The sequence below is a fragment of the Leptomonas pyrrhocoris genome (assembly GCF_001293395.1).
Source record: "Leptomonas pyrrhocoris isolate H10 chromosome Unknown, whole genome shotgun sequence".
NCBI lineage: Eukaryota > Euglenozoa > Kinetoplastea > Trypanosomatida > Trypanosomatidae > Leptomonas > Leptomonas pyrrhocoris.
This window is the reverse complement of record NW_015438357.1, coordinates 334,494-359,071: the sequence shown is the minus strand read 5'-3', so window position 1 is coordinate 359,071 and position 24,578 is coordinate 334,494. Positions and strand designations below refer to the sequence as shown.

At 59.2% G+C, this 24,578-nt stretch overlaps 5 protein-coding genes across 9 annotated transcripts; all 5 read right to left on the bottom strand.

Moving 5' to 3' along the window:
• Positions 1–181: 181 nt before the first annotated feature.
• Positions 182–2,094, bottom strand: ABB37_00099 (hypothetical protein; the record flags this gene model as incomplete). Its single annotated transcript, XM_015796166.1, has 1 exon — positions 182–2,094. Exon 1 carries the CDS (start codon positions 1,961–1,963, stop codon positions 182–184), a length of 1,782 nt encoding a protein of 593 aa, XP_015664174.1. The 5' UTR covers positions 1,964–2,094.
• An 876-nt stretch (positions 2,095–2,970) lies between these two features.
• Positions 2,971–6,732, bottom strand: ABB37_00098 (putative mitochondrial hypothetical protein; the record flags this gene model as incomplete). Its single annotated transcript, XM_015796165.1, has 1 exon — positions 2,971–6,732. The coding sequence occupies exon 1, from the start codon at positions 6,520–6,522 to the stop codon at positions 2,971–2,973; it is 3,552 nt and encodes a 1,183-aa protein (XP_015664173.1). The 5' UTR covers positions 6,523–6,732.
• Positions 6,733–7,617: 885 nt separating this feature from the next.
• On the bottom strand, positions 7,618–11,717 carry ABB37_00097 (hypothetical protein; the record flags this gene model as incomplete). 5 transcript variants are annotated; one of them, XM_015796160.1, is made up of 1 exon in its annotated part: positions 7,618–11,717. In XM_015796160.1, exon 1 carries the CDS (start codon positions 10,591–10,593, stop codon positions 7,618–7,620), a length of 2,976 nt encoding a protein of 991 aa, XP_015664168.1. In that variant the 5' UTR covers positions 10,594–11,717. The 5 variants fall into 5 exon arrangements, with proteins under 5 accessions (XP_015664168.1, XP_015664169.1, XP_015664170.1 ...); XM_015796161.1 differs by having other exon boundaries at positions 7,618–10,842; XM_015796162.1 differs by having other exon boundaries at positions 7,618–10,794.
• A 463-nt stretch (positions 11,718–12,180) lies between these two features.
• On the bottom strand, positions 12,181–18,714 carry ABB37_00096 (hypothetical protein; the record flags this gene model as incomplete). The annotated part of the gene is made up of 1 exon (XM_015796159.1): positions 12,181–18,714. One exon carries the CDS (start codon positions 18,712–18,714, stop codon positions 12,181–12,183), a length of 6,534 nt encoding a protein of 2,177 aa, XP_015664167.1.
• Positions 18,715–20,096: 1,382 nt separating this feature from the next.
• ABB37_00095 (putative Kinesin) lies at positions 20,097–24,578 on the bottom strand (the record flags this gene model as incomplete). Its single annotated transcript, XM_015796158.1, has 1 exon — positions 20,097–24,578. The coding sequence occupies one exon, from the start codon at positions 24,576–24,578 to the stop codon at positions 20,097–20,099; it is 4,482 nt and encodes a 1,493-aa protein (XP_015664166.1).

Sequence of the window (24,578 nt, the reverse complement as noted above, 5' to 3'; positions counted from 1 at the left end):
CGCGCAGCCAACGACTCGCTGCGACGACAATTGGTAATGCAAAGGGCAGACAACGCCACGCCACCTTCGCTCACGTTCAACATGAAGAATGGTACAGGGAAAAGAAAAGACAGTCTATGGAAGGAAGAAAGTAACAAGCACAGGAACAACACCAGAGCTAGAAAAACAAAAAGATGGGCCTCTATAATTTAACTTCAATGCCAAATTTCGGCTGCTCTCCTCGCTCAACATGCATGCCCAACGTAGCCGACACCGTTTCGTAAAAGAGAGAGGTGATGCCGGCTGCAAATCGGCCCGCGTTATTGTAGCCCACCTTCACCACCGTCGGCATCCGCGGCGTCCACGGAGTCATGTCCAGCACACCGGCCACCTCGAGATCCACCTCGCCGTCGTGCATTATCGAGGCGGCGCTCAGCCGCAGACGCTCGCGGTCGATCCCCACATTCACCCCGACCAGCGTCGGCAGACGGCCCCAATCGTACGAGGACGCAAGCCTCGTCGTTGCGGATGTGTTCACGGAGGTGTTGCCGCTCTCGTCTCGCTGCGGTGAGGAAAAAGGCGAGCTCTCTCGCACCAAGGTGTGACTCCCAAGCGTCTGCACCAGCAAAAAGCGAAACGTAAAGTAGGGGACAGCGAAGTAGGACGGTAGGGGAGCACTTACTGCCGCAGTGCCAGCCCCGCGCGAGGCGCGGTCATCGCCTATCGTCGCTGGCGGCGAGTCGTTGGAGTAGAGCAGGGAAGGCACGCAGGCCACACAAACCGCCGCCTCTTCGCCACCTGCTTCAGTCTTGCCCTCTGTGTCCTTGTCCGTCGGCTGCGCAGATGACGTGGAGGATGGTGAGGCAGACACAGCCCATTCGACGCCCGGGTAGGGCAATAACACGGAGGTGGCGCGGTCATTCTGCAGGGAGATGCCCATTAAAGTGTCACCAAGGTCCATCGGGAACTGCAGTCCACACGTCAGAGCCCACGGTGCCGTCCGTAGAGCAATGCGCCGGCCTTGCAAAGTCTGCGACCCAATTTCCCTTCGCCCTGCCCTATCCGATCCAGCCGTCGAAGAGGAGGTGGGGACGCGCTCCACACCGCCACCAAACGGGACGCACAGGGCGGCATCCACCGTGTGCTGGTACCTGCGCGATTTCTCCATTCGCAGCGTCCGCGCCAGCTCGTCCTCGTCGCTTTGCGAGCCGGAGTTTTGCAGCGCAGCCGCCGCCGCTTCCGTCGCGGTGGCGGTGGCGGCGGCGGAAAAGCTGCGTGTGAGCCGTACGGCGGCTGGGCCGATACGCGCGCCGAGACTCTGTCGGCTTGAATCCCAATCCGGCAGCGAGGCCTCGATTTCTAGCTGACCAAACGACCCAGAAAGCGCATCGGTGTTGTGTGCGGACGTACCACCCGCTGGACTGCGCGGGCGGTGCGAACTGGGCAACACCACTGGTCGGGTGTAGTCTGAAAAACGCAGTTGCGAAGGAGGCGGTTTCGTGACTGGAGGCGTAAATTTACTATCTGTTTTCTCCGGTGTGGGCGCTGCGGATTCCGTCGGCTGTTTGCGGTTTGCATCGCCCTTGCCATCCTCGGCTCTTTCTATGGGCTCCGCTGGGGAGCGAGTAGACGGCGGTGGTAACGGCACCCGCACGGCGGCGTCGAGCTGCAAGTGTCCGGTGGTGGAAAAGGTAAGGCTACCCGCGCCGGCATCTCTTGCCTGCACGGTGAAGTCGCCGTTTTCCTCCATAATCACCGAGGAGGAGGAGCTCACGTAGGAGGCTGGACCAAGCGGGGTGCCGATCGACGTCGTGGGCGTCGAGCTGGTGGGCACATAGGCAGACAGCGCTGACTGACGCGTGACGACGATGCGCTGTTCATCTGCGCCGGCGTACGGGGCAAAGTTGGCAAATGCGTTGCTGATGTTTTCTTCGATGTGCAGAGCGCGGAGCCCGCTTTGCCAGTATTCGCGCAGGCTCGGCATTGCTGCAAGTGCACCACTTCCGCTTTTTTTCTTCTTCTTCTCAGGAGAGACTTAGAGGGCCGTAACGATGCAGCGTCTAACAACCTTCTGTGTATGTACGTGTGTGTGGATGAAATGACGTGGCGATGCCTTGAAACACCCGAGAAGAACAGAATAAGAAAAGTGGATTACAAGAGCCGTAACAACTGCGCAGAGGAATGCAGCCCGAAGGAGACGCTCGCCGTACGTGTGCGCTTGCTTCGCATTGCGTGTGATTGCGCTACACCAAATTCAATACGTAGAAAACTCGCCCAGTATGGATCCTCAGAGGAAAATGAGAAGGAAATGCGGCTCCTCGGCGATGTAGTTTCGCAAACACTCGCTTCGAAGGTGAATTCATTGTCTCTTCGCCGATCTCACCACTTCGTTTCAAATACGCAGCGGAAACAACGGTGGCATGTTTTCTTTTTGAACTAAAAAAAAAACCCGCCTCAACGGGGGTATTATTTCCCCGTATTTCTTCTTTGTTGTCGCGATGTACCGCATATCCGTGTGTCTGTCCTTCTTTTTTCAAGAGCAAACAACAACGGCGAGTATAGGTTCCTCCATGCGGCGACGAAAAGGATAAACCCTCCAGTCGCAGATGCGAACCCTCACCATCAACAACAACAACAAAAAGCTGGGGAACACCGCGCAGTAACTGCCGCAGCTCTCCATCACCGCTCTGTTTGTGAAGGAATTTCAAAAAAAGAAAACGGCTTCGCTGCACTTCAACGTTGCGCCTCAGCATTTCGCACGGAGAGCATCACCACCCTCAAGTAAGCACAATTCGACGCGAACTCAACTGTGAGTTTGGGGAGATCTGAATGATGCACTGAACCCAGCAAAACAAAAATGCGACAAGATCCGAAATAAAAAGTATGTAAAGATCCAAGAAGAGAAAACAAGACGAACGGGTCGCACAATTGAAAAGTTGCACAAACAATAGGGTTCGCGCCGGCAGTGTACGTTGCCTTCTCTTATGTTGCTTACGGGTCCCACGTGGAGGTCTGGCTCGGTGACGGATCCTCCATGCTGTAGCCGTCCCTCCTGATCCGCGGTGTGAAATGGGTAAGTCGCTGCTCGGGATTTGTTTGGGATGCAAAACGGTCCACCGTGGGCGACGTCTGGGCTTGCTCCGACAGACGCGCCTTCTCCTCCTCCGCGACCCGCACGGTGGCCACGTAGCCCGCGTGCGCAGTCTCTGCCATCTCCTTCTTTGCCTTGTCGAACGCGTAGGCGTAGGTGCGGGCGTACTTACCGCCAAACTCCAACCCGTGTACGCCGCAAAACACGGCCGTCTGCGCCTGCTTCTGGAAGGTGCCAAGCTTCACCATGGAGAGCGTGCTGTGGCGCATCTGTGCGACTTGGATCGCCTCCGTGGCCGCCTCCAGCGCCTCCTCCACCGTCACGTCCGCCTCGCTGATTGGCGCGCCGAAGTGGAGAGAGGTAAGGGCGCCGGTGCCATCGACCACGCAGTCCGCCTGCACACGTGCGCGACCGCCGTGCGACGGCTGCACGCCAGGGGCGCTGGGCAAGACGGCGTAGTCCATGTGGTTTGTGCCGTGCGCCGGCAGCACCATGCAAAGCTCGGCGCCGTAGCGGTCCGCCGCCGGATACGCGGCGAAGTTCACAGAAGGGGCGCTCGTGCTGCCCGTGCGCACATCCACCACATCCAGCATCGGGTCCGCCAACCACCAGTCACGCTCCTCGGCCATCGCACGATGCAGGACGCGCCGTCGGGCCACGGCCCACTCCTCCTCTGTTGCCGCCGGGTGGTACAGCATCCAATGCGCGCGACAGTCCGCCTCCATACTGCGCTGTACATCGGTGATGCCGCTCTCACACTGGCTGCGGTGGTAGCGTGCGCCGCGCAGCGCAGCGGCGAGCTCCGCCACCGAGAACCGACCTTCCTTATCGAGCGACTGCCCCACCGCGAATTCGGCACTCAGCGGGACGTGCAGGCCGGCGTCGCGCAGGAAGGCGCAAAAAGGAATGAGATCAGCACCCGCCATGTCTCCCTCCACCGCCACCTCCTCTCCACTCCTCTGCGCCGCGCCGGTGTACTGGGCGTAGAGCTGTGGCAGGGCGTCGACAACGGAGAAGGCAGCTGAGACGCCCTCGCTGACGAGGGTCGGGTGCTCGGTCGGGTTCATCTCGCGGTCTATCCCGCGCACCATGACGCGGTACTCGCCATTCGGCAGCCGCGCCCCCGCGGCGTCGGTGTAGGGCAGGAAGACCTCCATCGACTGCGTCTCCGACAGCGGGACGTTGTCATCCAGCATCACCGCAAAGACCCACTCCCCTTCCTCGACTTCTGACGGTGGCTTCTCCTTCGTTGCCTCCGCGGGTTGACGTTGCTCCCGGGTCAGCTGCGTATAGAGTTTCTCGGCGTACGCAGACACCTCCTGCAGTGCGGGCGTCGAGTCCACCAGTGCCGTCACCGCCGCCGCCTCCTGCGCCGCGTCCACCTGCGCATGCTGCCGCTCTTCCGGTGTGCGACGACGCCACAGCGATATTTCCGCCCTGCCCGTGTGGCGCAGCGCCTCCCGTTGAGCCGCCTGCTCCGCCGTCAAAGAACGGTCCGTCAGGTGCAGCAGACGCAGCCTGTCCACCGCAGGAGTTGCCCAGTCGTAGGACACGACCTGATGCGATCCGAGGGGCCACATTGTCACCCCTTCGCCCGCCGCCCTCGTCTTTTTCGTCCCTTCGTCACGCAGCACGGCGTGTAAGTCAGCGGCGGTCGGCAGCAGCTCCGACGGCGGGGCCGTCACCTGCACTTCTTTCACTGCGCTGAGCAGCCGTTGGTTGTTGGCACGTGCGGCGGCGTAACGCGCACGGCGGCGCTGCCCAAACGGACGAGCCGCCTGTCTCACCACACGGCCCACAACCCCCTCCGCATGGGCAAGGTTTGCCGCGCTGAGCAGCAGCGGCTGCTGGGCAGCGTGGGCCATATCCACGCCGTAGTGCGAACACAGGCGCGCGAGGGAGCGGCGGAATGTGTAGGGGGAGGCGTAGTCGAGTTGGCTACTCAACGGCTTCGTGGAGTAGTACAGCTGCGCCGTCGCCGCCACTTCCTGCGTCGACGCGGCGTAGTGGAAGAGGAGCTGACGGCTGGCGGTGTGCGTGTGCTGCACGAACGAGGCAGCGCCAAACTTTGCATAATTCCAACGGCACCAGACGCTGTTGAAGTGCGGCTTCAGCACCGCCGCGCGAAGATCCAAACGGCTCCTCGCAACACTCTCCTCCAAACCGGCGAAGATTTCCCCGAGCGTAGCCTCGGTGTAGAGGCGGCGGCGCGCTGCGGCGGCAACACGCGCAATGGACTCCGACTCGAGCACATGCAGCGTTTCGAAAGCCTCCTGCCGCTCCGTGTTCAGCCAAAAATCGTGCAGCGTAAAGTCGTACGTACCGCCCTCGACCGGCTTGGTCAGCACTTCCTGTATGCGGGCGTGCTCGGTGGCCCACTCGGGCGTGGTGTCCAGCAGATCCTCCGGATCGAAGACGCCCTCCTCTACCCTACGCTGCTCCTTCTCCACCTCGTTCGCCACCCACGCGTCTTCTTCCGTTGTCGCGCTGCGGTGCGCACCCGTAGCCCACGACGCCGCCGCGGGGCTCAAACCAGCCTTCTGCTGTCGTGCGTAGCGCTCAAGCAGGATGGTGTGCACGCGCGTGTAGGCCGCGGCGACGTCCGCCAGCAGCTTCTTTTGAGCCGCCGCGTCCGCGGCGTGTGGGCGCAGCTTTTCTTGAAAGAACGTGTGCGCAGCGGCGCAGAGGGGCAGGTACCGCGCCGCCCACTTCTTTCTTGCCTCGGCGGTCTCATACACCCAGATGGACGGGACAGGTAGCGGGATGCGAGTGACGGTCTGCTGCTGAAAGGAGTCAAAAAACTGCACAAAGGCCTCCACGTTCGCCGTGCCGGACCACAGCGCCCGCTCCAGCTGTAAGTAGTTCGTCACTTTCACCTTGAGATGGCGCTCGCTGAGGTAGGCGACTTCGCGAAAAAACGTGTCGCTCTCCCACTTTGTGTTTGGATTGTCCGCCTCATCGAGAAAAAGTTCGGCGCCCGCGCCGCTCTCGCTGTTCGTCTTCATCACACCCACGTACTGCCGCGACGTGCGCCGCGACTGCCGCATCCGACGAAGGTACTTCGTCTCGAAGAAGCCGGACCACAGCTCCGCGCTCTCCCTCACGTGCTCCTCCGTGCCGGTCACCATGTTCGATCCCATGTAGTCCTCGACGTAGGCGAAGGGCGAAGAAGAGTGACTGCCACCCCCGGCAGTAGGACCCACGGTGTGCACGACAGGATCGTTCCCGAAACGCAGCCACAGCTCAAGAGCCCGAGAAAGCGACGGTACAGGAATGTGCTGTGCCCACAGCGCGCGGCACTCGTCGTGCGTGCGCAGCGCAGCGAGGTGATCCAAAGCGGGGTCGGGTGCATAAATGGGGGTGTAACGCCGCTGCGGAAAGAGCAGAGCGCCTACAGATGCGCAAATAAGGCCACGTCGTGCCAACCCACGATACCTTCTCGCGCAAAACATCTTGAGAAACTCTATCACAACCAACGAGTGCCAAACGCTGTATAAAACAAACAGAAAACAACAACAACAAAAAAGAAGTCCGAATGTGCACGGTGCTTCGAAGATCACTCCCTTTGCCACTGTGATGTTCAGGACTGCACCGTACGCCCGAAGCCACAGACCTATCGACTGCACCTAAGCTACGAGAAGGTGCACTGTATCCTTTATGCTTTATAGTGCGCGAAATTACGGCGGGCGTAACCAAAGCACAATCAAGAAAAAAAGAGGACAGTCAGCGATCGAGTAGTAGTAGTAGTAAGAAAGAGGAGAAAAGGCGAGCGTGAAGCAAAAGAGACATTCATTGAAGCACCCACGATAGTGGCCGCTTTCGACTCAACTCCAGTGCATGTCTAATCCCTTTTTTCAGAACAGGAAATACTCATTAAAAAAGAAAGGCTGTTCTTCGGGCGAAAGTAGCATTTGGTTTGCACAGAAGCCTTGTGCGTGCACACTGCCGACGCGTGACATGGGAAGTTCAGCCCTATTTGTAATATCTGCTTGCCGGTGACCTCGCAGCCAAAGTGATCAGCATCCGTGTGGAGGGTTGCGTTGCTTTTGTTTCTTTCCATTTGTGTAACCTAAACACCAACGCAGCACCGCACATCATTACAAATACTTCCACAAGATTAAATCAGCCGTTCCATGCGGCTGCAAAAGGAGACCAATAAATAAATAAATATATATACTGTTGCAGAGGGGTACGCACGCTAACATGAGAGAAAAATGAATTATTTTGACCTACCACTACCGTCACTCCCGACACAACAACAACTCGGAAAGATTCAAAGAAAGACAGAAAACGCAATAGAGCGGCGGAGCATTGACCGTCAAACGACAGCCATCTTAATGAAAAAAAAAGGAAATCAAAAATGAGACGAATCATTTTTTCTTTTCGCTCGATGACGAGATATCCAAAAAAAAAGGAGTCGCATCGAAATACTCCAACCATCATCGTCAGTCCGCGCAGATCGCTTTCAAAACAGAGAGAAAAAACCCGTTAGTAAAGAGCCAAAAAAAAAAGGAATAGAACCCAACACCAGAAGAAAAAGGAGGGTCTTATTCATGGACCGCAACGGTGTGCAGCACACCGCAGCACGATGCTGTAAACACTAGCTCGCCGGTGTTGTTCGACATCACATGTGAGTAGCCCCTGTCGGACTCTCGCATATCCAGCGGTTCCAGCGTGTCCAGGGAAACCGTTATGAGGCCGCGCCAGGTGGCAGCCACCGCCCGCTTGCCTGTAATTAAGGTAACATCGACAATGGGGTAGTCAAGTTCATGTCGCACCTGCGGCGCTTCCATCGAGCGAAGGTCCCACACCAGCATGGAGCCATCCATGGCGGTTGACACAATGTTGTAGCCCGTCGTGCACATCGCCGTGATGGTGCTGTTGTGGGTGGGTGCCCCAGTGCAGAGAGCTGTGTTCACTACAGGGCTGTCCTCACGCGATCGCGGATCCCACAGCTTAACGGCCGCATCGCGACCACCCGACAGCAGCACGTAGCTGGCCTCGTCCAGTACATTCAGCGCGGTGATGTAGTCGTCGTGTGCACTGAGGATTTGCCGCAGGACGGTGCCGCAGGCCACATCCACAAAACTAAGACGATGGGGGGACGCCATGGCAGCAGCAGCAGCATCCGCAGAAGGCGTGGCCCGCAGGACCGCGCTCTCCCCCACTGCCACGATGGAGTTGCGGAAGGCTGTAATGGCGGTGAGCGCCACGCCGGCAGGTCGCATGATCACCTCGCCCTTATTCCATCGAATAGAGTTCGCATTGCAAGTGATTACAATAATGGCCCCCACGCCGGCCCCGTTGGGTGCCTCGCGGCGGGTCGCCGACGGCGTCGTGTTGCCCTTCGCAAAAGTGCTCGCTTTGTTGATGTTCTCCGCTGCATCGGAGTCCGTTGAGCCCGTCGCCGCCCTCGCCTCGACACCCGTGCAGTAGGGCAAGTACGGCTTGCGAGACTTGTAGGGCATGCTCGCAATCGCAAGGTACTGCCCATCGATCCTCTGCCCCGCCATGCCCACGGGCACGCAGTCGAGCGGCAGCGGTACCACCCCGCGTGGGCGAACGGCGGGGCGAGGGACGGCAAAGAGACCGCCGTGCGGCTTTTCCCGCACCATCTGCGGCGCGCCCCAAAGCACCACGGAGCCGTTCATGTGGCCGGAGATCAGTTCGTCCCGCACGCCGAAGTACGACAGACACGTCACTGGGCAGTTTCCTCGGTGAAAGTTGCTCTCGAGCTCGAGGCAGCCGTACAGCACCGGCTCTTTGCGTTGCCAGAGCCGCGTGATGAGCGCCACATCCACCTCGTATTTGCGGTTGCGCGCGTAAACTTCGTGCAGTCGCTGCGCGATGCGTGGTACGCCCTCTAGCGCTGCCCGCACACCCTTGTCAGCGTTTACACTGCTCAGACCTAAGGCGATCAGGCGCAACGCCGCCGAGACCATCGTTTCGTGTTGGAGGAAGGTGTCTATCACAGCGGCAAGCTCCATGCTGCGCACAAGACCGAGGTTCATCATGGAGGTGAATTTCTTTCCGAACGTATCCACATCCGCGCTGCGACGGTGATCCCGCACCAGACGCTCTAGTAGGTACTTCAAAATGCTGTAGCGCAGCGTTAGCGCCTCTTGCCGTGGGAGATGAAGCAACACTCTGAACTCATCCTGGGATACAATAGCGAACGTTAAACCCTGAATCGCAGCGCGCAGATCCGCCGTGTCACTCTGCCTCTTATCAATGATCTTGCATATGTTCGCCGCAGCACTTTTTACATCGCTGCCAGTAAAGACATCTACAGCGTAGCTACGGCCGTAATCCATGTCCTGCAGACTGTGCATAGTGTAGCTAACGCTGTCGTCATCACCGTCGCAGCAAATGGTGGCTAAAAGGTACCCCAGCTCATCCAGTTCATCGTCTACGTCCTGCGCCGGATCCCACTGCACAGACCCGTCCTCGCTCGTGATTGTGTCGCGCCGCCCGCACCCCGTGAGAGTGAGCTCCACTTCTACGTGGCTGAAGCGGCTCAATCTATCACAAGCACCAGCAGCGGCTGCCGCTGTCGTGGTTACGGGAGGCGCACCATGCCCGTCATGCGCCGTCTCCAACAACCCCACTGCGGCATTTGCCGCCGAGGCGGATGTACCGTCATTGCCACGCGCCGCAGCATCAGGAGCAGCCCCTTGCGTCGAAAGCATCGTTGCAACAGACGTCGTGAAAGCCTTAAAGGATGGACTCACCAAGGAAGCGCCGAAAGAAGACGCGTTGTCCGCCGTAACCGGCGAAACCGAACCTCCGCTCAGCGCAACACTCCCCCCTGCGCCAGCAGCGGCGACGGCTGCGCTCATCGGTGTATTGATCCCTGCTAGAGGAGCGGGAGGAGTTGCCATGCTCACGCTTGATGGGTTAACGCTGCCACCCAGCGTCATAACGCCCACCGGTGCCACAGCAGCGGAAACGCTAGCGTTGGACGACGATGGAGGTGGTGGGGGTGGGGGTGGATTGGAGTTGCTGGCGTGCACACCAAGCGAAGGAGCCGGTGGTGGCGGCGGCGCCCCGGTCGCCTCTGCGATCAACGTCGCTGCTGATCGCGGGGCCGGCACCGCCGGTCCACCAACGCCAGCTGGACAGTTTGCATTCATCACAACGCCCGGGCCGTTTGCAGAGAGCTGGGAGGAGCTGGTCGGAAACATCACCGCACCGGGGTTGAGCATCGAATTGGCTACAAACCGTAATGGTTGCTGTGACGGCCGTTGTTGGGGTGGCCGTTGCTGCTGCGACGGCGGCTGCAGTTGCTGCTGTCGGGACTGCGATGGAGGACCAGCGTAGGACAGCATGCCGCCACCGTTGCCACCGGAGATCATGCTACCAGGTGAGCCCGAGCCATGCTGCGACAGCATGCCTTCTGCCATGCCATTGTTGTTGCTACTGCTATGGCTGTGGTTGCTTGGGTGGCCTAACATGCCAGTCACCGACGCACCTGGCGCGTGTGCACCAGGGGCGGTTGAGAAGGCAAAGTAATGGTTGCTCATTCGGACTAGAGAAACTAAAGACGAGAAAGAGAAGAAAAAACAGAGAAAAAAAAAGGTGAGATGAAGAAGTGAACAAATATTCGTTTTGTCGCACGTGAAGAGGAAACTCAAAGGGAGAAGTGTCGCTTGTACACGACACAAATAATAAATGAAAGGCGAAAGCGGTGAAACGCAGTGCTCAGAAGAAAACAAAGCAGCTCTGGAAATGATGCACACAAACACACACGCAAAAGGGAAAAAAACGGCCCTTGAGAGTGGGTAGGAAATGGGAAGTGGAAGGGATCGTCGAAGTGCACCGCAGATTTCGTTCAGCTGTTGTGTGTGTGCTTCAGATCGCCGGACACGTTCAAAGCCGCGCAGAACGCAGCATCAAGAGTACCTTCAAAGATGAAGAAAAACATGGCACATCTTTCCTCTGCCTCTTCCGCGCACAGCCAAACGACAAAAACAGAAACAGAGCGCCATGCTCCCCCATTCCATCACCAGCGCTTCGACAACAAACGGGAGAACGAAAACATGTCTACCCTATATGCGGGCGCAACACAGAACATCTGCTCTTCACGCATTCCTCACACAGCTTCGTTAAATTCAATTAGCTTTTGGAATTCATTAAGCCTTAAGACACTCTCATTGGTACCTGCGTGCCTGGTTTCGGAAGGAAAAAAAAAAAGAAGAAGAAACACGTCCAAAAATGTGTCGAATCAAAACAGTAACAACAGTGAATTCATAAGATCAACCACTTGCACAAGCACACTCAAGTGTTACACCCTCCCAGAAAACAAAAACCTGCTCACTCACCACTTGCAACCCAGTAGCTAGACAACGCTTTGAGTTGATCTTCCATTGTTGCTGCTGTGATGAATGCTGGCTGCGCAGTGTATTACTCTTCACGGCGTGCGCGGCGCTGGCGGGTTGTGGTGCCCATCGGTGCGGCGGCGTTGGCGTCACCGCTGGCGGCAGCCTCGGCAGCCCGCTCTTTTGCAATTCGGTTGGCACTTCGTGTTAGGAGGAAAAGGACGACGCTGATGAAGGCAAACATGAAAGCCACCATGTAGTAGTAGACGTCCATTTTTTCTTTCGGGAGAGTTTGAAACTGTCAGATAATTGCTCGTTTTTTCTTGTCTTCGTTGGGTGTGATATACATGCATTTATGTGTGGGTGTTTTGGGAGGCGGGGAAGACAAAACAGTAAAACAGAAGCAGAAGGAGAACCGTCAGGACGACATGTGCAGTGCAAGGCTCGTGAAAAAAAAAAACACCTAGAAGACAGTCACACCGAGGAAATTGCGTGTCAGTCTGTCCGCCTGGGGGGAGAAAGGGATACATTTCCGAACTGGACACGACCCCATCACACCGAAGTGCACGATTGCGGCACCTCACGTAGCCGTGAAACAGCAACATCAATTGAATCAACAAGAGAGCCACCTACTCTGCCGATCAGCAAAACAAATTACCGTCCTCTTCGTGGAGAAGTAAATCATAAGTGTTTTGTCTTTTTTGTAGAATTTGGTCTCTCATCTGATTGAGAAAGAACACTTAAAGCAAATTGTTCGGGCACGCGCACAAACAGGCACCGCCGTTGCATCGATTACTGTGGCACGTCTTCCAGCCAGTTGTTCAGCATCGCCACCTCCACCATGGCACGGACACAGCGGTCCGACCAGTGATTCAAGGTGGGTGCCCACACCGGCATCCGCCGCATCTCCGTCTGCACCGACTCCACACTCGTGTTGCTGAACTTCGCTAAGGCACACAGCGCCGCCGCAGCCGTCTGCGACAGCTCCGCCTCGCTGGGGATGAACACCCGCAGCGCGGATTTCAGTTTCAACGGTTTTGAACCCCTTTTCTCTTCCGACGAGTTGTTCTCTAAATTCGCCACGTTTGCGTGCGGTGGACACGCCGTGGCCGCGGCAGACTCCACCGTCATCGCCTCAGCTTGCGGCGCACCTTCCATCCTCGACGCGTTCGCTACGCCAGAGTGCGCCGCATTCGAGTTCCTCACATTCCCCAACGCTGTATGGCCTGCCAGAGCGTGGCGCCTTGGGGACAACGACGTTGACGGCTTCTCCACATCCACAAGCGCGTCTGTCGCGTGCACCGCATTTGATGGTGGGGTCCGAGTGGCGGTAGAGAGCAAGGTAGGGAGGCTGTGGGGGAGCTGATCCGAATGCGCTATATCTGTGGTGACAGCAGGAGACGACGACGACGTGACGGAGGTGGCGGAGGAGGTACGAGAGGCGGACGGACTGCCGGGACGGTCGTCGCGGTGGTGTTGACCACGCAGCATCAGGGACTTCTTCTGGAAGGAGACGGGCGATGAGGCGTGCTGAGACGCCGTTCGATTGCTGGTTGTGCTGGTGGACGACGACGACGACGACAGGCTGGCGGCGGCGGTATGTCGACCAGTTTTACCTGTGACGCTGGCGCGTGCTAGACGAGCATCGTAGCTGCTACTGGAAGTACGGCTGCTGCTGCTACTGCTGTCAGTGCTGCTCGACGCGAACGACGCGTTCGACTCATCATCCTCAACACTGTTGTGCTCCGAGAGGAGACCGACGTAGTCTCGTTGGTGGTGAAGGGGTTGAGAATGGGCATGTTGCAGGTACGACGAATCCGCCGGTGGTGGTAAACCATCTACGGGAGTGGGCTGGGTATGGTGGCTGCCCATTCGGCGCGGCACCGGTTCACCACCTCGGTCCGCGCTCCGGACGGCTGGGTGAAGGACGGGGGACGTGGGGAGAGAGCTGGTTAGGTTCATCTGCAGCCTCCCGGCCGCCCCGACGCAGACGGTGTGCTTCAGCGAGCAGGACAGGACGTAGCTGGTGGACACGGAGGAGGCGTGGGTGCCAGGGCTGCTGCCCACGCCAAATCCAACACCACTCCCTGACCCACACGCAGTCGAGCCGGACGGCGGCGGCGGCCGCGGCACGGAGGACGCGCCGGAGAGCACACAGGGAGTTGCGTGATAGGGCTCGGCGGGTTGCTGCGGCTGCGCCAAAGGGGCGTGTGGGTCGTTGTGGAAGCCTGACCTGGGTGCAGCCGAAGACGACTGAGAAACGGCCACAGCCGCCAGCAACCAGGTCGGGTGGTCTGGCGGAGACTGATGTGTAGCTCCTCCTCCTTCTCTCCCACCGTCGCTCTTTGCGATGGCACCTGGTGAGGCTCGTGCGCTGTCCCCGGTCGAGACGGGGAGGTAAGGTGAAGGAAGTGGCGTCTTTGCAGGGGAGTGCGCAGACTTGAGTTCTTGGGTACTGGATGGGTTGTTGAGCGACACCGTAGTCGCCGCCTTCTCACCGGTTGTGTTCTCCACCGTCAGCGGTTGCGAAGCGCGTTGTAGTGAGCGTGGCGCCGCACCTCCAGTTTCCTTGGATAGTTGCTGTTGTTCTGATTGCTCGCAGTGAGCCCTGTACTGCACCGCTGCTCTGCGATGGCACGCCTGCCGTTTCAACCGCCGCTGCTGCCGCTCGATCCACGCCACGTGGAGGAGGCGATGCGCCAATATCTGCCGCGCCGGGTGGTGCACGTTGCGCAGAACGCGTTGCAGTGTTTGCGTGGCACTGTAAAGGGTGGACGCTGCCCAGGGTCGGTAGATCTTGATGAGATGACACAGCTCCAGGTGCAGCAGCGCCTCGACCACGATACCCGTCGTGGCCACCCACGTCACGGGGAGCTCTACTGAAATGAGCGGCGGCGGCGGAGTCGTTGCTGCTGCTGTGGTGTTGTTGGCCGCGGCAAAGGCGGCCGACGAAGGACTGTTCTTGGAAGAAGCTCCACCGGCACCAGCTGATACCGTGGCAGACGCGTCTGCAGGCTCAGGCGTCGACAGCGCAACTCGCACATTGACGTAGCTCGGCGGTGAGGCTTGCCCATCGCTGATCGCAGCTGCTGCGGCCGCCGCGGCAGCAGAGGTGGGAACAGAGTAGCGGACACCAGGCAGTAGAGTAAGCGATGGTCGAGCATCGATAGGGACCGCTACCACACGCGCACGAGCAGGAGAGGCCACCGACGTGCCCCGTGGCGGAAGGGAGTCTTTTAATGGTGCTTTTGTGTTGTTGGGGTTGTTTGCTCTCTTCGCGGCATTTTGCCCATCTCCGGGACTGGTACCAGCTGCGCGGTTACCTTGCGGTGCACCCGTGAGCTTCATCGTGACAGATCCGTTACCCGTGTTGCTACCGCCCCTATTACTACTCACCCTGTCAGAGATGCCGTCGGACTTGCTGTGCGCCGCGTTGCGTGCTGCCGGGCCTGACGCCGTGCGCTCTCCAGCTACCTCGCTGCCCTTTCCGTTGGCCGCCTCCGCCGCAGCGATAGCGCTACTCCGCCGCAGCGCCTCTGCGTACACCTCGGCCAGCGAGGTCGTCGTGCCCATCGCGACATCAAACACTAGATCAGCGACGGTGCGCACGCCGTCCACCAGGCGGAACACGTGATGCACCGCCATGTCCATCCACTCCATCATTGTCGGGTCATAGGGGACAATCGGGACGGGGACGTGGTCAAAGTGCAGCAGACGCGCCGCCTGCAGCGGGGCCATGCGACGTACGTGGAAGCTGAGACGGTCGGAGAGGTGTACGACGCTGACATCGCCGCGTTGCTGCTGTTGCGGCGGCAGCGGTTGCGATGCCGGAGACGAGAAGGAAGCTGGTGAGGTCACGCCCGTGGTAAATAAGAAAGCAGACGACGGGGTTGCCTTTGCGAGGGGGCCGCCTCCGCCCCCGCGAACCCCCTCCCAGGATCCACCGCGGCCGCTACCGGGGAGCATCGCAGTGAGAGGAGAGTACGGCTGTCGGGTACCGGCATGACGCACCCTCCTTGGCGGAGAAGAGAAGGTGGGTCTGGTCGCGACGCCCTGGCGGCCCATCAGTGCATTGCCTCCCCTTCCCCCTCCCGCACCATACGCAGGTCTCGAGGCGGGTGACACACTCCGCGATCCACACAATCCCCTCCCTGGCGTTGCTGTGGTGGCAGAGCCGGTGTGGACCGAGCCGTCTGCGTCGTCCTCGCCGTCGCCCTCGCTGCTGCAACGCAGGCAGCGGTAGAGCTCCTCCACCAGTTCCGAGAGGGGCGTCCACTGCGGCGCGGTGGTGGGCGTGATAAACGCATTCAGTGGGTTCGCGTTGTGCACGCCACGACCACCACCGCTGCCATCGTTGGAGCGGTACTGCGAGTTGAAGCTGCCATTCAGCGTCGACGCGACCCCGCCCGCCGCGGAGGGCGAAGTGTGCACACGGTGCTTTGAAAAGGGAAAGCCGGCGGCAGACGGAAAAGGGCCGGACACCCCGCCTGCGCCACTCAACGCCATTACGGAAGTCATGGGTGACAGCGCCGTGGTCGCGGTGCTGGTCGAGTCGCCGAAGGCGGCTGACGGGGACGAGGAGGTGGCGATAGGGAAGGCACCACCGCCGCCTTGGCTCGCTGCTCGACTGCGAAGAGGCAGCGACGAGGGCGGGGTGGCCGTCAGCGTGTCGACGTTCGTGCAGGCAGGGGAGACGGCGCTGGCCGATGACGTCTCTGCGTTGTCGCCGCTCCCACCACTGCTGCTGTGTGCCGCATTGGCTGCTGCCGCTGTCGTTGCTGCGGTGGCGGGGCTCGCCGCGTGGCCAGCCTCGTGCGGGGGTGGCGAGAAAGCTGTGCCGAAGCGCGACGATGGCGTGGTGCCGGCAGTGGTTCTGCTTGTCGCAATGTACGAAGGCGATCCTGAAGTGCCGATGCTGCTCGCCGTGATAGGCGCTGTTTCTGTGGCGTGGGTATTCGCCACTATTTTTGCATGTGCAGGGATCGCGTCGGCACTTGGAACATCAGTATCGGTTTTTCGCGCGCTGTCAAAGCGGTACGCACGTGATTTGTCGTTGGCCGTTGCATCCGCGGGGTCCGCCTCGGTGCCGGATGTAGTCGGCGGCTGCGGAGACATCAAAGATATGGGCGTGTCGCGCTCTGCCGATTCTGCCACGGAGGCTTCATTCTGGTTCGTATTTGTGCAGTATCTGGCCACGGACACGACGGACGTGGCGGAGACGCCGCGCTCCACCAAGGCCAAGTGATAGATGTCCGGTCGCGCCGTCGACTCATTCACCAGACGCCGTCGGCCAAAGCGAAAGTTTTTTTGTGCTCCGCCGCTGACGGCCACTGTCGTTGTCATCCCTGTTGTTGCGGTACCTGTTTCTTTTGTAAGAGTTCCTCCAACGGTCTCCCCCTCGTCCTCCTCATCTTCCGCCTCCTCAGCTCCCATTGCCCTGTTCAATGCACCACGCGGCGAACCCACCGCAGCAGCAACAGCAGCGGCGCTTGTCATCACCGCTGGCGCGGTCGCGGCTAATGCTGGAGAGAAAAGAGACGACTCGGGCTGCCGCGGCGCCGGCGGCCGTCGCGGTGACGGAGCAGCCTGCAGCAGCAGCAGCCCACGGCTCATGTACGCGTACTTCACCTCCGCCTCGCGCAGCTCCTCGGCGATGTTGGTCAGGACGACGCTGTAAGGGCGGACAAGTTGATGCAGCAGACCAGCACCAATTGTCATGCGTTTCTTATCGACGCAGAAGACCAAACAGAGGGAGTAGCGAAGGGTCTTGCGCTGATAGTGCTCGCCAGGAATGTCCTCAGCGTAGTAGAGAAAGAGCAGGCCCGATTCGGCGGGGTAGAGCCACAGCACGCGTCGACAAAACTCCGATCGGGGGACGAAGACGTCGCTGTAGCTGTTGATCCTGCCATTCTCCGCCGCCACTCCAGCCGGTGACACACTCATAGCGGCTGGTGCGGCATAGACACCACGACTACTACCGCCACCACTGCCAGTACCTCCTGCAATACCGTACGGGGGATGGCGGTGATGCGGCGGCGGCGGCAGCGGCTCAGCATTTGCGCCTTCCGACGCGTGGCGTGACGCGGCAGCGAAGGGCTCCACGACTACTCCCGGATCGGCAAAGGAAGCCGTAATGGGCGGCGTGTGAAGGGGGGTCGTCAGCGACGACAGGGACGAACTGGAAAGAAAGGCACTCGTTGTCGTCGTGGCCTGTCTGCTGCCGCTACCGTTTATACCTGCTGCACCGCCTCGGGGAGCAGAAAGTGTGGAAGCTCGCGGAAGTGGTTGAGGTGGCGCGTTGCTGTTGCTGATGCCGTCGACGTTGTTTTCGTCGTCAACGGCGCCAGCACCGTCGGCCATCCACGCAACACGAGAGCCTCCATCGTGCGCGCCCGGTGTGGTGCCAGTGTTCGACCGCAGCGACGCAACTGCAGCCGCAACCGCAGCGGCAGACGCAGACGCACCACCAGCAGCAGCAGTATTGCTCGACATACTGACGTTGGTTACCCCCGTAAACGAGCCAACCATCGGCATCACACTAGGGAGGGTCTGCTGCGACTCACTTAGGTTCGTTTGCGGTGAAATGGCAAAGATCGTGTTGCTGTCCTCCGAGACACTCGCGTTGTTTGTTGGCGCACTGGTCCCCATCGCGAAGCTGCGGGCGTCGTCCAGTGGGGTGGCGGTGGTGGAGGCATCGGCCAACCCGAGTAGATGCCGCTGGGCGAGTAAGGAGGAGGAAATCATGCGTACGGTGGTGGGTGCACCCGTCGCGGCAGCGGCAGTGGAGATGATGCTGCCGCCCACACGTGTGACGGAGTTCGTCGGGGATGAGGGGCCAGCGGATGTTGCATTTGTCGCCATCGCAAGAGGAGGGGTCATTGTGCCGCACTGTGGGGCGTAAGCTGCTGCGCCACGCGCCCCAAGCAACGGTGAGGTGCTCAAAAAAGGTCGCAGCCCGCCGCACAGGGAGCCGCCGTGTGGGAGCGAGGACGGTGCAAACCCATCGACAGTGTTAGTAGCTGTAGCACTGGCGTTTGCTTGGCGATAGGTAGTGCTTGGGGAGGTGCCACAGCAGCCATCCCGCGCATAAGCATCCGGCCTTCGCTGCAACGAGGCCGTGGTGTGGGGTGCGATGCCGTGACTTGCGCTCGTAGTGGAGGCCGCCACTCCGGTTGTGGATGCTCCGGCTGGCGGTTGGAGGAACGACCGAATCACCTCTGGCGGGTTAGCCGGAGCACAGCTGTGGATGTACGGCCCTTTCACAACATCCAGGGCAAAGAGCAGCACGCATTCTAGTCGAAAAAGCGGGTCATTGGAACTGGACATTGCGTGGCGACCACCTCCAGCGAGAAAGGCGAAAATAGACGAAAGAAAGTATGAGCGCGGTAGTGAGACAGAGGAGGCGTAAGCACAAAAGTAGAACTGCCACCAGCCTTGAAAAGAGGAAACAAAGAAAGGGAAAAAAAAAAATTAAGAGGCTTGCTTGCTCTTGACTGATTCGACTCAGCCTTGTGCAGCAAATTCGGGCTCAAATATGTTATCCTTTTACTCTTCCTCTTCCTCTTCCTCTCTCTATCTCTATCTGGCTCTTGCGATAACGGAAGGAGACAATAAAAATGCAGGTGAGCTGGTTGTTTCCGCTTCTTTTTCTTCCTTTTACCTCCCGGTGCGCGGCAACGCAGGTGTGTAAGAGAGAAAAGCATCGCATTTGTTGATGTGAATGGAGAACATGCAACGAGGTAAAAAAAAATAAAAAGAGAAATGGTAGAAGCAGGGAGAAAAGCTTGGAAGGAGAGCAAGGTGTCCAGCACGCATGACGATGAAAAGAAAGTAGGCAATGCTTTGATGTTGTTGTTGTTGTTTTTCCTCCAAACCTTTGATCGAAAGCGTCAACGCAGCGGAACCGCTTTTTGCTCTTGTCTATCATTTCAGCCCAGCATCGAATAAAGAAGCTGCGAATTTTTCTTTCTTTTCGATGATGTGAGCATAAGAGTCTCTAGCACTGCAAACCCAACAAAGCCAAGTACACAAACAAACGTGTTTCGTAGCACGGGGTGGGCTGTGGGCGGTGTTTCGAATAATCGCTGAATGCTGCCCGGTACTGTCGTCAGCGTGTTTGGGCCGACTCTCGCAGTAAATACAGTCAGAGGAGACGGAAAGCGCGCCTACAGTACAAAGAAAGAACAAAGGCATACTGTGTTGGAAAATGCAAAAAAAAAGAGCGGAAACGACAGTACAAGGTACAATGAAAAAAGGAAAGAGGCGGGAGAATATTGGAGGAAGTAATGTTGCGTTTTATTTCAAGAAAAAAAGGTCCGCCTCCAACACGAAATAATAATTTTACAGGTTCGGTTACTTAACAACTGGAAGCAAAAAAAACGAACGCAACGTCATAAGACCATCGTGGGGAAAGATGGATTAAAGGAGAAAAAAAAAGAAAAGCAAAGGTGTTATTGGAAATTCCTCGCGGGGAGAGAGAAGAGAGACATAAAAATGGTGACCGTGTATGCTACCACCGTAAATGCGCCAGCGAACTACTAAGTGCATCGGTTGCAAAGTTGCAAAACTCAAAAAAAAAAAGAGAGAAAGAGAGAGCTCCGGAAAAAAAAATGTGTTCGTTAACATCTGAACCGGACATATGCATTAACGGTGAAAAAAGAAAAGAAAGGATAGCAATTTGGTTCAACAACAATAGTAATAATACAGTGTCACCTAAGTTGCGAGAAACGACGATCGCTGCGTTTCCGCTCCCTTCTGTCCAACTCCTCCTCGTCTTCGTCGTCCTCGCTCAAGGGCGTCTTCACAACGACAGTGGGATCCTGATGACTCTCCTCACCTAATGACACGTCTGTGAGCTGCCTCCGCACGTCGCGCAGACGCGTGTTGCCATCCCGCACGTGCTCCAGCAACTCCGAGTTTAGCCGCCTTGCCTCACTTCGCTGCTTTTGCAAGCGCAGTTTCTCGCTGCGCACCTTGCCGAGCCAGGTGGTCGAATCATCCTCGAGGCCTTTCTCCAGCAACAAGTACAACTCCGGCTCCTTCTCCTGCCACTCCATCAGCCGACGCTCCAGTGCATTGTAGCGAAGACGCAGCTGGTCCAGCTCCGACTGTAGTGTGAGGTAGCGGTGCGACACCAGTTCCTCCTGCCGGCGAAGCTCCTCGCACGACTCACGCGCAGTGATAAGCTCCTCCTCCTGCGTGTGTCGCGCCGCTTCGGCACGCTGCGCGGATTGCCGGCACAGGTCCGCCATCGCCGTCTCCTCCTCTAACGCGTGCCGCAGCGTGTGCATCATCGTCTGCTGCTGTTTGATGCGAGATTCATAGTCGCGGGTGATGGTGCTGATCTCGTGCAGCAGCTGCACACTCGACTCGCTGTGGCGCGACTCCGATTGCTGTAGAGTCTGTTCATAACGGGCAAGCTGAGCAGCGGCGTCTTGCCTTTCGGATTTGATCTGCTCCAGCTGCGCGCGAAGGGCGCCGAGTTCTACGCGGTAGTCTTCGCATTGTTGCTCAAGGGCGGCCTTCGCCTCGAGGGCGGTCTGCGCCGCACGAGCCTTGTTCGTCAGTGCAGCCTTGTCGAGTTGAACAGCGGCAGAGGCACTCTGCAGGGGTAGTTGTTGTTGCTGTGCATCGTCACCTTCCTTCGCTCCGGCGGCCCCTCCGTCCAGCGGACTGCTCAGCACCGTCGACGAAGAGCCCGGTAAGAACAGATCCTGCACCTCCGCGGCAACTCGCTCCGCCTCCGCGCAGCGACCTTGCCAAGAGCGTAGCTGTTCCTGTAAGCTGGCCACCTTCGAAATGAGCGAATCACGAACGCCTTCCAACTCCGAATTCACCTCCTCCAACGCAGCGACCTTTCGATCGAGACGCAGTCGATCCATCACTGCCACCTGCAGCGCCGCGGTGTCCGTCTGATGCCGTGACACCTCCTCCTCGTACTCCGTCTCTGCAGCCTCCACCTTCTGCTTGTAGAAGACCAACTCTTCCCGCAACGTTCTCTGCGACTCCTCTGCCTCTCCCAGTTTTTCCGCCAGAGCACTAGCGGCTAGCTGTCGTAGGCGACCGCGTTGAGAGAAGAAGCGGAGAACGCCGTGCATGCACTCCAGCTCCACCGCCGCCCGATCCTGTGCTTCTTCGCTCTGACATGCATACAGCAGCTGGACAGACAACACTCTCGCCGTCTCCGCTTCCGCCTCAGCAGCGTGCTTCTCGGAAACCGTTGCTCGCGCGCGCGCGGTGGTAGCGCCGTGCTGAGACGGCACTCTACCCGCATCCTGTGAAGAGACCCCACCCTCTAACCCATCACCGCCGTCTGCGTGGGGCAACCTCGCAGCATCGCTGCTGAGCTGCCCAGATAGCACCGCGGACGACTCCGTGCCGGCCGCCGGAGCGCGCTGCGCACGCTGGCCGGTGAAGCGCTGCAGGTGTTGCAGCTGTGCGATGAAGCGCTGCATCAACTCATTCCGATAGCGGTGATAACGCATGCGCACGTAGTAGCGCTCCGCATTCTCTGTTTCTTCAAGAAGTAGCTGCTCTAGCTCGCAGGTGTCCGCCGCCCGCTCCGCCACGGTGCGCTTCAGCGCCGACCGCTCCTGCTCGACCTGCGCCACACGCAATAGCAGCTCGACGTTGCGCTGCTTCTCGCCGAGGTAGTCCGTGCGGGCTTGGTGCAGCTGCGCGGTGGCGGTGGTGTTCGCGGCGTTCGTCGCCTCCAGCGCATCCTCCACGGCGCGTGATTGGGCAGACTCCTTCGCACTGCCCATCTTAATGGCGGCCAGTTCGCATTGCGTCGTTTCCAGAAGGCTCATGGTGCTCTGCATACGCTCGTGGAGCAGGTCGAGCTGTCGCGTGCTCTCCTCATAGCGTACCTTGTACTCGTCCAGCGCGGTGGAGGTTTCTTTGTGTGTGTCGGCAATCTCCTGCTGGGCCCGCTGAGCCGCCGCGCTCGCCTGAGTACCTTTCAGCAGTTTTGCCTTGAGTTGCCTCACTTCCTCCTGCAACTTTTGCTGGGCGCGTTGAGCTTCCTTCGCGCTGACCATCTCCTCGGTGCTCTCGGTGGGTGCTGTAGTAGCAGAGGCAGCAGCTGCAGCTGCCTCACTTGCTGAAACGCCGCTGCCGCCGCCTGCGTGTGCGCCTACCGCCGTCGGTGCTGCTCGCTTCACAGCATATCCGCCGGGCGTCGGAGTAGTCGTTGTGATCATCATCGGCGACGTTGTCGACAGCACAAGCGCGCGATAGCGGTTTCTCCACTCCGTCAGCTCGGCCTCCTTCTTCGACAGCGTCTCCCGGACGCGAATGAGCTCGGTGCGCTGCTGGGCAAGCTCGTCGCGCAACGTCGAGGTGCTCGAGAGCAGGCGCTCCTGCAGGGACTGCCCCTCCTCGCGCAGCTGCGCGTTCTCGCTCTCCAGCTCCTTGACACGCTTCCGCAGCGCCTGCAGCACCGTTGTGTCCGCCGCCGCGACCACCTTCGCGCTGAGGGCGTCATTCACACGCAGTAGCTCTTCCTTTTCGTGTTTGAGGGCTTCGATCTTCTCGAGGTGCACCTCTGCTGCTTTTCCGCTCTCTAGCTGCAACGTGAGCCGTACGATCTGCTGGCGAAGCTCTGCGATGAGCTGCTGGAAGTGACGGTCTTCATTCACCGATGCGACGTTGATGACCTTCTTGGCCACGCCGGCAAAGCGAAGCGTGTTCAGCGTCTGCTGGTAGCAGTACGCGCTCGGGGCCACCGTGGCGAGCATGATCGTCTTGCTGTTGCCGCCCAGGCTGTCGGAGAGCAGCCACGTCAGCACGCTGTCACGGTAGGCGGGAATGACGTGCTTGCCGGACTGCTTCTCCGAGAGCTGCTGAATCACCCGGCCCAACGTTGAAAGAGACAAGTTGATGTTCTTTGCCTCCTCGAAGCGGTCCCCCGACACGCCCGACTGTGACACCCGCTCGCTGCCGGCCAGATCGACCATCGTCGCCTTTGAGATGCGCGTGCGGGTGACGACGGTGCCAGTGTTCTCGTCGGTGTCGGCAAGCACCTTTGTCACCTGCAACTGCAAGATGGCGTGGCTGCGACTGCTGTGCTCGTTCATGTTCGTGCCAGCCGTCGCGCGGTCGCGCAGACCGTTCAGGAGGTGCCTGAGCACGCTCTCCTCATCTCGCACCTTTACATGGGTGAGCCCTTCCACGTAGGGACCCTGTGAGGGGTGCTGGCGGATGCGCAGCGACCCGCCGGCGCTCGCCGAGGCTTTGAAGGAGCTCGCGCTGCTCGACGCGGACAACGCCGCAATTGCGAGCAAATCGCGCACCTTTTCACAGTAGATTTCGAGGAAGCTTGCCTCGACCGTGAAGGTGACGCTCGCGTCCTTTTCGCGCTCCTCACGCATGCGTTGAAACAAATCGGTGAAGAGGCGCGGCATGATACCCCGCTCTGCGCTCGCTATCGTCGTCGACGTCGTCGCAGATGTGCTAGGCGTGCTGCCGCCGCGTGTGCTCAACGCAGCACCCTTGGCGTTCGCGACCGCCGCAGAGAGGGCCTCGGTGGGGCCAATCATGCTATAGCTTTTTCCGCTGCCGGTTTGGCCGTAGGCGAACAGGCACGCGTTGAAGCCCGACATTACAGCGTCGTGCATGCGGGGTCCAATAAAGTCGTAGACTCGCTGCTGGTCATCGTAAACCGGTGGAGCGGCGAAACAAGGCAGATATTTGGTGATGGTGCTGTGTTGCGTGAGAAGAGCGATTTGAGCTGAGGTGGGCCGCACGAGACCTGGTACAGAAATCCTGTGTGTCGCGCCGTCCGCGTCGCTACCGTGTAGCGCCTCTAGCACCGACAGCGGTGGAAATGGCAACACCGTTGGAGCGACACTCCAGAATATTTTGTCGAAGGAGAAGGAATGCCGCAGCGTGTCGAGCGCAGACGGAGTGGAGAAGGCTACGCTTCGCCCTGTATTACCGCCGCCACCGCCTGAGAAGCAAGAAGAGGAGGAAGGACCACCGCTGTTGGCGTCACCCCCTACCACAGAATTGGTGTGCCCACCGCCGCCGGCCGGCCCAGCTGCCGCGGAGCCAGGGATCAGCGCTGGTACATCGAGGACGGAAATCGTTGCGCTGTCCTGCACGGTGGCGGTGCAGCAGGCAGTGTCCTCCCACGCCAAGAAGGGACGCACCCGCACGGTGACGAAGACAGAAGAGGACTCCGTGGTCAT